Below are 12,746 nucleotides of genomic sequence, written 5' to 3' on the forward strand. Positions count from 1 at the left end.
CACAGCTGTGGCTACCTCTCCATGATTAAAAACAGCTAATCGGGCCAATAACACCCTTCTCTTAACCTGCCCAAGCGGCTTAAGCCTGCCGATGGCTCTCTCTAGTGGCGTCAGGATGCAACAGCACGTGCATTGTTCTGTCGTCTCACCTTTCGTCTTGTTTTTCTGTGTAGGGAGTAACGGGCCCCAGAAGTTCTGCATTGAGAAGGTGGGGAAGGATACCTGGCTTCCTCGGAGCCATACATGGTGAGTGGGCTACTCTACTTCTGATCTACGGGGTTTTTTCCCCCCACATACTAGCATTTTGCCCAGGTGTTGTTCCTAAATATTACTAGATAGTGTTTGCCACAGGTTGGCAGTTGATTATGTGAAATGTTCTTTATTCCTTTATTCCAATAATGATGGGCTTCACAGTTGTTTTAATCAGACGAATCAATTTGAAATAGTGTTTGTACATATTGAAGTAGGTGCATTTTTAATTGCATTTCATATAGCAAGTTTAGTATCATATCTTAGCTCCAGCACAGGATAAGTTAATCGATTTTGGATCTATATATAATTTGTCTCTTGCATACCTGTAATACTGATTATGTAGTCTCTGCTGGTCCAAGTACTGCAGTTAGGTGAGAGATAAATTATATATAGGTCCAAAATCAATGAACTTATCCTTTAAAGCAAGTCTCTCACACTAATGAGGCATTAGCTAACTTGCTACTGCAACATTAGCCAACTATTATACTCCCATCATATAATAACTAGTTTTATGAAGCAAATAGACATAGAGCTAATTACAAACAAATAAAAATAAAACCAATGTTTACTTAGGTGGTTAATGTACCTGGGCAGGCTGCTAGAATATAATCTCTGTATGTGAAACACTGATATAGTCAACCTTCTGTCCCTCAAGTGTTAATCTTCTGTCCTCCCTCTTGTCTTTTTAGCTTTAACCGGCTGGACTTGCCCCCTTACAAAAGCTTCGAACAGTTGAAAGAGAAGCTGCTGTTTGCCATCGAGGAAACAGAAGGATTTGGCCAAGAGTAGAGAGAGAGAGGAGTCCTCCTGTATCTCTCTTCCTCCCCCTACCGCTGTTTATCCAGCCAAGTAAAACAAACAAAAAAGGAAGAATTGCACAGATAACTACCAATGTATATAAGCTATTTTGTCATTTTAAACCAAATCTTAATTCGCAGCATCGTTTTTGCAGCATTCCCTTTCCCCCCAACCCCTATATATTATATTATACCCCATCATGAAATATGCAAGCATTTCAGCATTTTTTTTCTCCCCCTCGTTTTAAAAACGGAAATAATGGATGATGATATATTTTTTTTATTTCCCCCCCTCCTCTCCCGGCTGGGTTTTTAAAAGGAGACTGAAAGTGTTCTTGAGAGGATTTTATAGTTGAAGCGAAACCTTCTTTTTACGGCTCTAGTTCTATAGAGCTTTTAAAGGGTGAGTGTAGTGTCAGGGTCCGGTGCCTGAGAATTTTTTTTTTTTTTTTTTTTTTTTCCTTTTTTTTTTTCGTTGGACCCGTAGTAATTGTTGCAATTGTTGCTGCGCGCTTGCATGGCTGCCTCCGAAGAAGAAAAGACTGCACGCACACACACACACAAACTCATTTCGGCATGGACTGCTATCCCTCTGTCAGTGTTGCAGCTTTTACCATCATCATCAAAAAAAAAAGACCAGTGTTCTGGATGGACTGATCTCTTCTCCAGCCTCTTCAACTCCTGCACAAAGATACGAACCGGAGAATGACCCTCTCTTTTTTTCACCTCATATTATGGATTTAAGGCCTTAAGTAAGAGATGTCATCTGCTCCTCCTGTTTAGATAAAGACACCAGTAAAGAAAAGAAAGACTTGAACTTGGGCCGCCCTCACAGCCTCTCCATCTTAAAGCTTTTGGAAGGAGGGCTACGATCAAGAGGACACGGGGACTCAAGGAAACCCCCCCACCCTCCTAGGATGAAGTGTTTCAAGATGCAGTGAATGGTGTGTGTGTGTGTGTGTGTGTGTGTGTGTGTGTGTGTGTGTGGTGGCAGCAGTATTCATGGTTCAGGCCAGGAAGCTGAGGAAGCTTAAAGGATAAGGCCAGTGTTTTTTAATGCCTTGCTTACCGTCAACAAATCCTATGAAAATAACAAAATCAGCAATGATTTTGTTTTGCCGATGCCATGTAGCAGATGCCCAATAAAGCCATGTCCCGGTAGCCATAGAACTTCATTGTATTAAAAAAGCTATTAAAAACCCGTCACAGAGCCATGCCGTTGCTCTGGCAGCATATTTCATCATCACGATGCACCGGGCCGGCCAACTTTTTCCTCAAACAAATTAATAAGCCGGCTGTAAACATGTTTGCGATCTCAGGAAAGTAGCACCGAAAATAGTCCCCGGCGTAATAAAGAATTTGTTCCTGTTTGAATTTGATTTGGTAATAACTACAACAGTCTGACTTTTCATGGTAACAGTTAGCGATTTTTTTAATTGAAACTATATCTTTGTGAGCTGTATTCCAGGTTTTTAGCTTACAGTTGGAGCCAATGACTTTCAGGTTGACGGCTAAAAACGGTACGTGGGAAGTCAGAAAGTAACGGGAGTAGAGCAAACGCATTGTTGATTTTGTTATTTTCATAGGATTTGTTGGTAAGCAATGCATTAAAAAACACCGGCCTTATCCTTTAAGCAGCAACAGGTTTACGCCAGAGACTCTGGGCTCGTTCCAGGCCACCTAGACTGCAGCCAGCTGCCAGATCTCAGAGCAGCAGGATAGGCGAAGGGCTCCAGTTGGCAGGCCAAGTGCTCATCAGGGCGACTGCATGGCAGGTATTCATTTTGTCTTAGTCTCCAGTGGCAAGTTTCCTTTTGAACATTGAATTGTGGGGAAATGCATCACAATTCAAAAACACAAAAAATGCAAAAAAGCATATCAGAGAGCAAGATGATACTATCTTACTACTATATTATGTACCTTAACCAGAATATCCCTTTTTGATATTTTCCTCGGAGCAACCGCTTATGAGGTCTTGGCTGTGAGTGTTTCCATGGATGAGAAAGATTTAAGACTTGTTTTCATTTGTTTAAGAGCCATAAAGGATATTAGAGGCACTAAGCTACACCAAGCACGTAACTCGTGATAAGCTTGGCGCTTTGAGAAGGCGTGGCGGTCATGTCCCATTTTTTCATTTCAGTCTGTGGCTTCAATCAGGACACTGACCTCCTGGAACAATAAAAAGATTACTTAAGGCTATATTCATTTATAGAGCTGATAGGATAGATAACAAACTAGACTACAGACCAAACAAACCCAGAGAAAACAAGGTAGGCTAAAATGCAGCCTAAAAACTCAGAGCACAAAAACACTATAATATTCCTGTAATATTACTATAGGGACATATCTGTGTCTATGGTTTATAGTGAGTGGGTATCATCATTTAATCATTGGTTTCAATTGGGAAACTGAAATTTTGGTGCAATAAATAAAGAGATCATATAATATATTGATTTTCTATGTCTTTATTGTATATAGATACACGCAGAAGTCAAAATAGTGTATTTCCACCGCTTCACAGACACAAGCGGCTCCAGCAAAAATAAACCAGAAGTGTAAAAAGATGCCGCATCAAAAACCTTCAAGTCTGGAGCCCTGAGATGTAACAAAAAACAACCCCTGTCATATCCAGTATGTATCTGATATCTGGCTGCTCAGTCAACAGCGTGACTGCAGTGTGGCTGAGCTGGAACTTGCCTTCTCAAGCCATAGTGCTGCACCTTGCTTCTCTTCTTCCCCAAGACTTTGATTATTTAATTTATTAAGCCCGTGTTCAGTGTCATTTTTTGTCTTAAAAGATGAGATAACCTTTGTTTTGATAAAATTTTGTGTGGACGAGTAAGCAAAGTGGCGGCTGTTCTCAGAAAAAAAACAAAATTCACATACAAATGATGATTATGAATCTCCGTGTTGTGCCACAGACCAAATGGAACAACTTGTGGAAATATCCTGTCCGGTCGCCTACACAGCAGCGAGCCCGATGATGCGTTGCTTCGCTCTAGGTCGTCTTTATTTTCACCCACCCTCCCCTTGTTCTTTGCCGATTTTCCTTTCCTTCAACGCTTCAGGTGACATGCTCTCTCTCCTTCAAAATGTGAAGTCTGTAACTCCGTCGTTTTCTAACCAACAACTCTGGTGCTTATTCTTTCAATGGTCTAAAAGCAAGAAGAAGAAAAAAAGCTATGGCAGTGGCAGGCCATTCTGTCTTGATGTTTCCTCCAGCTTTGTGTGTTCAGACCACTGCAAACAGCAGCAGGCTATGTTAAGACTTTTTTCAAGGAGGAGCTCATGTGATCAGTCAAGCTATCAGTCATGTATATAACATCTGTTCAGCTGTCCCAGCGGACATGCAAGGCGGGACGACAAAATAAGAGTAAAGAGGAATATTTACTGTGTGGCAAAAGGAGCCAGCTCTTGAGCGAAGTCAAAACTGCATAATGTCGTGCTTCCTTTTGAACAAAAATCCGTAATCAAAGAAAAATCAACTGTGTATGTGAATATTCATTGTATAAAGAAAATGAAAAGTAAATAAAGTACTTAATTATTATAATTAATTACACAGAGCCGCCGCTCCATTGATGGAAATCTGTGATGCCTTTGTTCTTATCAGAAATAGAGGGGAGGTTTCAGGTCGCCTTCATCGCAGCCAGTTGCTAGATCGTGCAGCACCTGGATAGGTGTGTGCCCCAAAAACGAAGCCCGTTCACGATACTGTATATCAATCCAATATCTGACGATGAGCCACGCAACTGAGTCCCACACTGACTGCGGTTTAGGCGATCTGAAACATACCCAAACTGTAACATATCGCGTGTAGATACACACTGTAAACACCAACTACACTGTACAGAATGCCCCTTTACTGGAGACGATGTGTATAGAAGATTCATTTTTAATCTGCTTTAACCCATTTTAATGAAGAGAGATGGATTTATGAAATACAAGTGAAATATAAGTGAATAAACCCCCCCATGACCTCCATGCTTTTCTGTTGTGAGAATCATGGGGGATGAGGCCTTCTGCTCAGGATTCACAAAAAAAAAAAAACACACACAACTGTTGGCTATTTTTATTCTGTTCTTAAAGAAAAATAAAACACTTTATTTCCTCTTGGTTCATTTTTTTTGTTTTGGTTGGATCTTGCCTGTGGAAAGAACCATATTTAATAAATGTATCTGACCATCTTTACAGCCGGTTTGAATTCATTTTTAATAAAATCCTCATTGTTTGTGTTTGGCTGTAATTCAATAAATGCAGCTGCAATGAGATGTAGTTATATTCCTGGTAAGGGGCCTGGAAGGGAAATTTGACCCTCTTTCTTCAGGTCATATTACAGTCGGGTACCAGTAATCATTTTTACCGAAGGGAATACAAAGTTTCCCCCTTAATCACCTCTCCCATAAAGCACTGGTTTCCTGGAGAATCCCTTCAAGTAACATTTTGTTCAAGTTCAAGGCTGCGTTCAGGTCGACTGCCTGACGTGGCAAAATGGAAGTTAATGAAAATTTGGAAGAGACAGAAACATGTTTTATTTATTTTTATCCCCGTAAAGCCCTCCATGTGATTGAAGTGGGGGGGGGGGGAAACAAATCACTGTACTTGTACATACTTGTTGAATAAAAAACATTTACTAGCCCAGTATGTTTGAATTGCTAGTAGGAGCAATTCATATCGATGTGCTGAGATGTTGCATTGAAAAGCCTGGTGATGCACTTGGTCACATCTCTTCATTACAATACTGCTAGTAATAGAATGTAGAATTAAAGTGTCTTGTTAGGCATGAACACAGAGACCGATAATGTATAATGCATCCTATCTGATTATTGTTATTCTATGTAAACATGTTACATATTGTAGCTTTAAATTAACTGCAAGCTCTGTTTGTAAATCATGGTATCTCAAAAGGCATGAGTATTTCTTTGTAAGGCCATAAACAGTGCTACTGCGTTCATAATTACAAAGTTAGAAAAAATACAACATTCTGAGGAAAAATATCAGTATTCTTGATAGGCATCATATTCCACTCTCACTTCATCTTCATCCTAGCTTCTTCAGAAGTTCGCCAGCTTCTTTATGGACCTGCGGAGGAACAAACGCATGGGTTGAGTGTCTCCGCACAGTGAAACACTCATGTTCTCCTGTATACTAAAAAAAATAGATTAGCCTCGCTGCGTCGTACCTCTTTGTCTTCCTGTGTGTGGGGGGGGTAGTCTCTTGCTTTGGTCAGCCAGAGCAGAGCGCTCTGCTTGTCTTTCATGGCCATGTAGGTCTTCCCCAGCATTAGCAGGTTTTTACTGTAGAAGTTCGGGTCAACTGAGGAAAGTAAAGTAATGTGTGTTACTGAGTTCAATGCATTTTGAACCTTTAAAGAAATAATGGCACGCACAGTACTTCTTCATTGTTCCCTAGGATGATTTGTCTCGCAGGAGATCATAGGTTACATAAGTGCGTCTTATATTACAAACTTAAAGGTTTTGACCGCTGGCTGTATTTCAACATAATTCATATGCAGTGTTTTACCTTCTTCAGCTTTCAGGAAGAATGCCAAAGCCTGAAAAAGGCAGAAAAAAATGTGTTATTCCAAATGTGTAAAGTGGTTTAACACGTTCTACAAGCCAGAAACCAGCAAGTGTCCAATAACTGACACCAGTACAGCCTGAAGCTGCTCTACTGATGCTCTTAACAGCCGATGCATGTCGGTATGTAGGTCGTCACCTCTTCGTACGTGGAAGTAGGCGGCGTTGCGAAGGCTACAGCCGCCACCTTGCGTTGGTACCATGGCAGCTCAGCAAAAGCAAAGCACCTGAGAAAGAGAAGACAGATCCAGGTTTCCCTGCATAATAAAGCCTTAAGCAAACCCACTTCAGGGTTTTAAAGGGACATTGTGTAATCTATGACTTCTTCGACCTCCATCGGTGACCAGTGGGAATTGCAATATCAACAAGCGCTTTTTCTTCCAAAATGGAGCGCAGATCGTAAAGTTTTGTCATTTAGGGCTGTGGGGGCAGTAAAAATCATATTTATTGCCCCTTAAAGATAACATACGAGGAAAACTCTGAAGACCTCACGGAAGATTTTTTTTTTTTTTTAAGAACTTTTCCTTGCATATGTTTTGCATCCAATGGCGCGTTTACCTTGGGGGCTTCAGAATGATTTAGAATTAGTTGAGCGTGATGCTATCGCTGTCAGGGCTTTGTGGGTTTCGATTCCCACTGGTGTCACCCCGGGCTGAAAAATGACTCACCAGTGGCCCAGGATGTGTATGGAAGTGGCGTCTTTGGGATTCAGCTCGACGGCTCTCTGGGGGGGGGGAAGGGACACGTTTTTGCTTCAGAATCGAACTGAACGGTGAGACGCTGCTTATGAGACACGGACCGGAACGCACTCTTACTTCTAGATGTTCCCTGATGATGTACGAGTTTCCTATTTTCACCTTGACTCCCTCGTAATCTCCGATGTCGCTGAGGCACACCGCGTACCACTGTGTGTGTGTGGGTGTGTATAGGAGAGAGAGAGAGAAAGCAGGTTGAGAGAGATTAGTGTTGGTGTCAAACGGGAGCAGGGCACCAGAATGAAAGCTGCGTCGTTTTGTGTTTGAGTTGAATTTTATCCTGCCACGATACCACATTGTGAAAACTTTGCACTTGTTTTGGTTGCTGTTGAACTTGGCGAAAACTTGGTGTTTTTGGTGAAATGCTCACTGGGTAGGGTTACCTTAGGGCGTTGACCCTTGCATTTGTTACTGATGTTTGCTTTGTAATGTCGGTGATCCAAAAACGGAACCTTATTCTACTGTGGCACTCAATGCCACTCCGGATAAGAGCACTAGTTAAATGCCTGGATTGGAGAGTGCTAAGACATTTGGTCTTTGGCAGATCAGGCTGACGTTCCGGTTTGCTTTTATTTTCCGCGATAGACCACCGGACCGAGGTGAACCGGTCGTGGCCTCTGGCTCCGGTCTTACCTTGTGCGCTGCGAAACAGCCTTCGTTCCTCTCCAGCGCCTTCTTGGCGTACTCGAAGGCCTCGAACGTCAGCGCCTTCTTGCGATCGGCCGCCACGTTGAGCATGAGGGCCAGGTCGCGAGACGCCCGGGCCAGCCTCCACAGGAACTCTGCGTCATCACTGGAGACACACACACACACACACACATAACATATACAGTACGTGTATATGGGCCAATCAGTGTCACCCACCTCTGATGTGATGCAGTTTGTTCGATTACATTTTAATTTAAAGAATTAAACAATACTACACCGGTTGTCTATGGGAAGCCCTTAAAGGGTCTATGTGTATTTTCTGGCCCAATGCTGACCTCTATCGTTCAGCGATGTCATCACAACAACAAATCAAGGCTTGGCCCCGCCTCCGCTCCCCTCAAGCACATCCCACTGCCACCCTTCCCCCCCTACCGCCTTTCCCTTCGTTGTTGCTATAACATTGGGATTGTAAAACGGTGTACAGAGCTAGAATCCTGACAACAAATCATGAAAACAAACAGTAAAAACTTAAACTCAATTGGCTGTCGTACTGGAAGCCAGTGCAGAGAGGCTGGGACAGGGGAAATTATGTTCCCTCTTTCCGGTGCCAGTAAGAAGGCTTGCAGCAGCATTTTGGAGCAGCTGCAGACGGGACAGGGAGGACTGACTGATACCTGAACATAGGGATTTGCAATAATCGAGGCGAGGCGGCAGGAAATGAAAGCATGAATAATGTTCTCCAGGTCAAGAAAGGAGAGGAAGGCAGAAAGATTCTTGGCAGCATATTTAATGAGTTAAGATGAAACTATTCAAATTAGGTCATTGCAGCAGCAAAAGTAATATGATTCAGCGGGGAAAAGGAAACATCATATAAGCACAAACCTAGAATATAAAAAGAAGCAAGAAAAATCGTAGAAAATTGAAAAATTAATCAATCAATAAAAACAATACACTATAAATAATTGTGGGTGCATGTAAACATGCTGCCAGAAAAATGTTAACCATTAATGTTAACCGTTAAATGTTACCCATTTAATGGGTAACATTTTGTCCTTCTCTCAACAACAAACTGTTCTAATTAGCAGTAAAAAAGACACTATGACAGTGACACTGCTACTGCCAAGGTCAGGAGGAAAACCATTAAAACACTGTGCTCTTTGTTCTCATTGATACAATATTGTGTCAATTTTAGGCTGTGAAAAGATTTCCTATTCACAAAGTTGGCCTCGTGTTGCCCGGGACTGCAGTGATAAATATACGAATATGAATATACGAATACGAATATAGACGAATAAATATGTTTTTATTTATCATTATTACTATCATACTGGGCTTCAGTGGAGAATTTTAGCGTCCCATGGTGTAAATATCCCATCTCTTTTTTAGGATTTTTTTGGCATGAAAAAAAACATGTGTAACACTATTATTGATCTCTGTAGCTCTTCTCAGGTAGCTATTCCTTTCTTCCAGTCATAGAGTTAGATCAGTTACAAATCTTACAAGATGACTCTGTTCCATAATGTCATGACAATGCACCATAGTGGAGAAGGTGTGAGTATAAAACCTACTATGAATATCAAACCCACAGACAGTGGTGGAATGCCAGTAAAAGCAAGAGCCACAGTGAAATATGAGCATGCTGTCCTGAATGCTAGATTTGTTTTTCTGACTATATATTGACCCAAAGCTGATTCCAATAGAGCGATGTGATGTCACATTAAAATTGAGTGTGTATGCACGTTTAAAAAACGTCCTAGTTGTGGGTCTACCAGGTCTTAACTGGGGCTGAGTTAATGATTTGATCAAATAAACACTGCTAGTTATTAGTTACTATGCTGAATGTCTTTTATACCTCAGTTGTGTACATCATAGTTATAATGTAGGCTACTTAGTTTGCATCTTACAAAGTGAACGCCTCAATAAAGTGATCAGAAGCCGGTTCTATTGCTAGAGCAAGGCACTAAAATGTTCAAGGTTAGGGGTTCAATTCCCACTGGGACCACCTAATGCCAAAAAAAAAAAAAAAAAGGTATGCACTTATGATACTGTAACACATTTTGGATAGTGTCCACCACATGGCACTAAATAGCCCGTTTTGACTTGTAGAACACATTCTGTTTTATAACTGGCAAAACATTTTTAATGATTTTAATGCTGAACAGGAATGCAGTACCAACTGGCTAGTGCAAGGGCGTTTGATTACCCATTGAGGACGGCATTGAAACAGAAACTGGCGAAAGAGCATCTAGGGAGCACACAGGGGGAAAAGGTCCAAATGAGGACAGGGGGAAAGCAGGATACAGGCTGCTCACCTGTCCTTGTACTGCAGCAGGAGCTGGTAGAGCTTCTCTGTCTCGGCACAGCTGTACAGGTAGTCTGCGTGCTCCAACACCTCCTCTGCTCACACACAACAACAGCAAATTCACTTAGAACAGCCAACTGAGAATATTGTTTGAGCTTTTACACCCAAATGAGTGTTTTTCATTGTAGTGCTGCCAACTGTCTTACCTTATCAGCATACAATTCAACAATACTACTACTATTAATAATGATAAAAAGATAATGATATCAAAAAAAGTGACTGAACTTTGACTTCTCAACAAACAAACACTGCGGTCTGTCTCTCTCCCGCCTCTCTCACACTGTCTACAAAGCTACTGATGACACAATAGAGCCATGGCTGCTCCCAGTCTGGTTTTTGCACTTCGTTCGTGTTCCCAAATGCACACTGGCAACGATAACTCACGACTGACGTTTTGTGCAACTCACCTTTTTCTAAAGCATGCACCACAGCTGAACTCTGCGCTCTCTGGAAAGCTGCGAGCCCCAGATAAGACAGTGTGGGGAGGCCCAGGAGGAATGCAGCCCTGCCACTCTGTGCGTGACACACAAACACACACACACACACACACACACATTAGATGCTGTTTATGGCAGGGGAATATATCGAACTTGGTGGATCAGATGATTTAGTTGTGCAGGATATTGGGATTTCACCTCAACTCTTTAAGGACACAGGACTCATAAATGCAGTCAGACTACACAAAAGCACCATCATCATATGGAAAGGATCACATAGCTTATTCAATTCAATTCAATTCAATGTGCTTTATTGGCATGAAAGTTCACAGACAATATTGCCAAAGCACCAACATGAATATCAGTCTAGGTGTGTGTGTGTGTGTGTGAGAGAGAGTCAGTGCCTGGACAGAGGAACTGGGTTGCTGTGTGTTCAGCTCCCGTACCCAGAGCCTCCATCACAGAGTGAGGATCAGTAAACTATGTGAAGGAATTAATGTTTGTTGGTAACAAGGGTTACACACATTTTATATGCAGTACACAATAACATTCAAAGAGAAAAATATCAAATATGTGGGGTTTCAAGATATTGAGAGATTAACATTACGTTAATAAAAAAAGAAAAGAAAAATGAAATAAATAAATGATTAAATAAATAAATAAATAAAATAAAATAAAAGTGTATTGGTCACTCACTGTTCCTCAGGTTGTGGCAAGTTTCTACAAACTGAGCCGCTAGGTCTGCTGTGTTTCCCTCTCCTAGTAGAAGTCGCAGCTTTGATTGATCATCAAGCTCTCTGAAGCGGGAGACTTGGGAGCTGAACTTGTTAAAGTAGATTTCTCTGGTTGAGTTAAATTTTTCACATTTTAGGAGGAAGTGCATCTCCGTCTCGACCTCACCTGTCCAACAGTGACCACATGTTCTGTTTTCTTTTGGTTGCCATGATTTCTTATGTCTTCCTGTTTCGATTGCCAATTGGTGGTCACTGAGCCTGTGCCTGGTGAGAATCTGTCTCTGCTTCTTATTATCTATAACTTACAGCTTATTCCTGGTGTGGAATAAGCTATTTGACGCTCTGACTGCAGTAATACCCTGCTGCCCTTTCACCTACATAGCTTAAAGCGCCCGCTTAACCCGCTTCCCCACATAATAACAAACGTTATTTTGTATTTGTGACTGTAGGAGCCTGTATGCCTTTTCTTTGAACTCGACCATCAATGAAAGCACCCTACAGTGGGTGACCCTAACAATGCCCACAGGATAGCAACAGTGACAGATGAATAGAAAGTAAACGCATCGTTCCTCACAGTCAGAGCAGTGGCGGTGGTCCTCTTTAAAGCTGTCCAGTAATGCCGGTTCGCCCCTCTGATCTTGAGAGCTTTAGCATTGGGTGCCGACAGTAAAGTCCTCGCCACACATCGCAGGGAGACTATCCCAGCCATTATGTCAAACGTCCAAACGCCGAATGCTTAGGAACCAGGTGACAAGGGGCAGGTACGCAGATGTAAACGTGGAGCATTCAAGACGATTAATTCGGAAACGTTGCAAACCTGCGATAAGCGGATGTTGTGAACGTCATGAAGACAAAACAAGGAACATATAGTTGAATATCTAAACTGTATATCCTACACTCTAGTTATCCTGCATCGATAAAACATACAGTAACTAAAATGAACAATATGCAACTATACAGAACTTTTTTACACCTTGAATGCACCCGGGTAAATGCGTCCTCAACATATCCAGTCGACTGGAAACTAAACACGAGCTATGGGCGTTCCGAGTAATATTACCTTGGTAATTTTATGTCACGATGTTATTATAATGTGTAATTCCTCATTTACTTACAAATAGACCAGACACTCATATACAGGCGCTGTAGCTTCAATAATAAAGTAATTTGATAGAGTATTAGCTG

At 41.7% G+C, this 12,746-nt stretch overlaps 2 protein-coding genes across 3 annotated transcripts in view; one reads left to right on the forward strand and one right to left on the reverse strand.

The window, feature by feature from the left end:
• LOC139638971 (NEDD4-like E3 ubiquitin-protein ligase WWP1) overlaps positions 1–5,627 on the forward strand; it is a 44,314-nt gene extending 38,687 nt beyond the window's left edge. The window contains exons 24-25 of the mRNA XM_071513013.1: positions 174–246; positions 942–5,627. Of these exons, the coding sequence (XP_071369114.1) occupies positions 174–246; positions 942–1,041 (173 nt within the window). The 3' untranslated portion in view covers positions 1,042–5,627. The remainder of the gene's footprint in view (positions 1–173; positions 247–941) is intronic.
• Positions 2,368–12,684, reverse strand: rmdn1 (regulator of microtubule dynamics 1). Of its 2 annotated transcripts, none has more exons than XM_071513014.1 (10): positions 12,136–12,684; positions 10,798–10,903; positions 10,341–10,425; positions 8,014–8,173; positions 7,441–7,530; positions 7,294–7,349; positions 6,765–6,882; positions 6,570–6,600; positions 6,229–6,362; positions 2,368–6,128 (listed from the first exon to the last, which is right to left on the reverse strand). In XM_071513014.1, exons 1-10 carry the CDS (start codon positions 12,268–12,270, stop codon positions 6,087–6,089), a joined length of 957 nt encoding a protein of 318 aa, XP_071369115.1. In that variant the 5' UTR covers positions 12,271–12,684; the 3' UTR covers positions 2,368–6,086. The 2 variants fall into 2 exon arrangements, with proteins under 2 accessions (XP_071369115.1, XP_071369116.1); XM_071513015.1 differs by having other exon boundaries at positions 2,375–6,128; positions 6,765–6,852; positions 12,136–12,683.
• Positions 12,685–12,746: the final 62 nt, after the last annotated feature.

Source organism: Centroberyx affinis, unplaced genomic scaffold (genome assembly GCF_046629955.1).
Source record: "Centroberyx affinis isolate AG114_WGS23_722 - 3 ecotype Tasmania unplaced genomic scaffold, CSIRO-AGI_Caff_v1 ptg006716l_1, whole genome shotgun sequence".
Classification (NCBI taxonomy): domain Eukaryota; kingdom Metazoa; phylum Chordata; class Actinopteri; order Beryciformes; family Berycidae; genus Centroberyx; species Centroberyx affinis.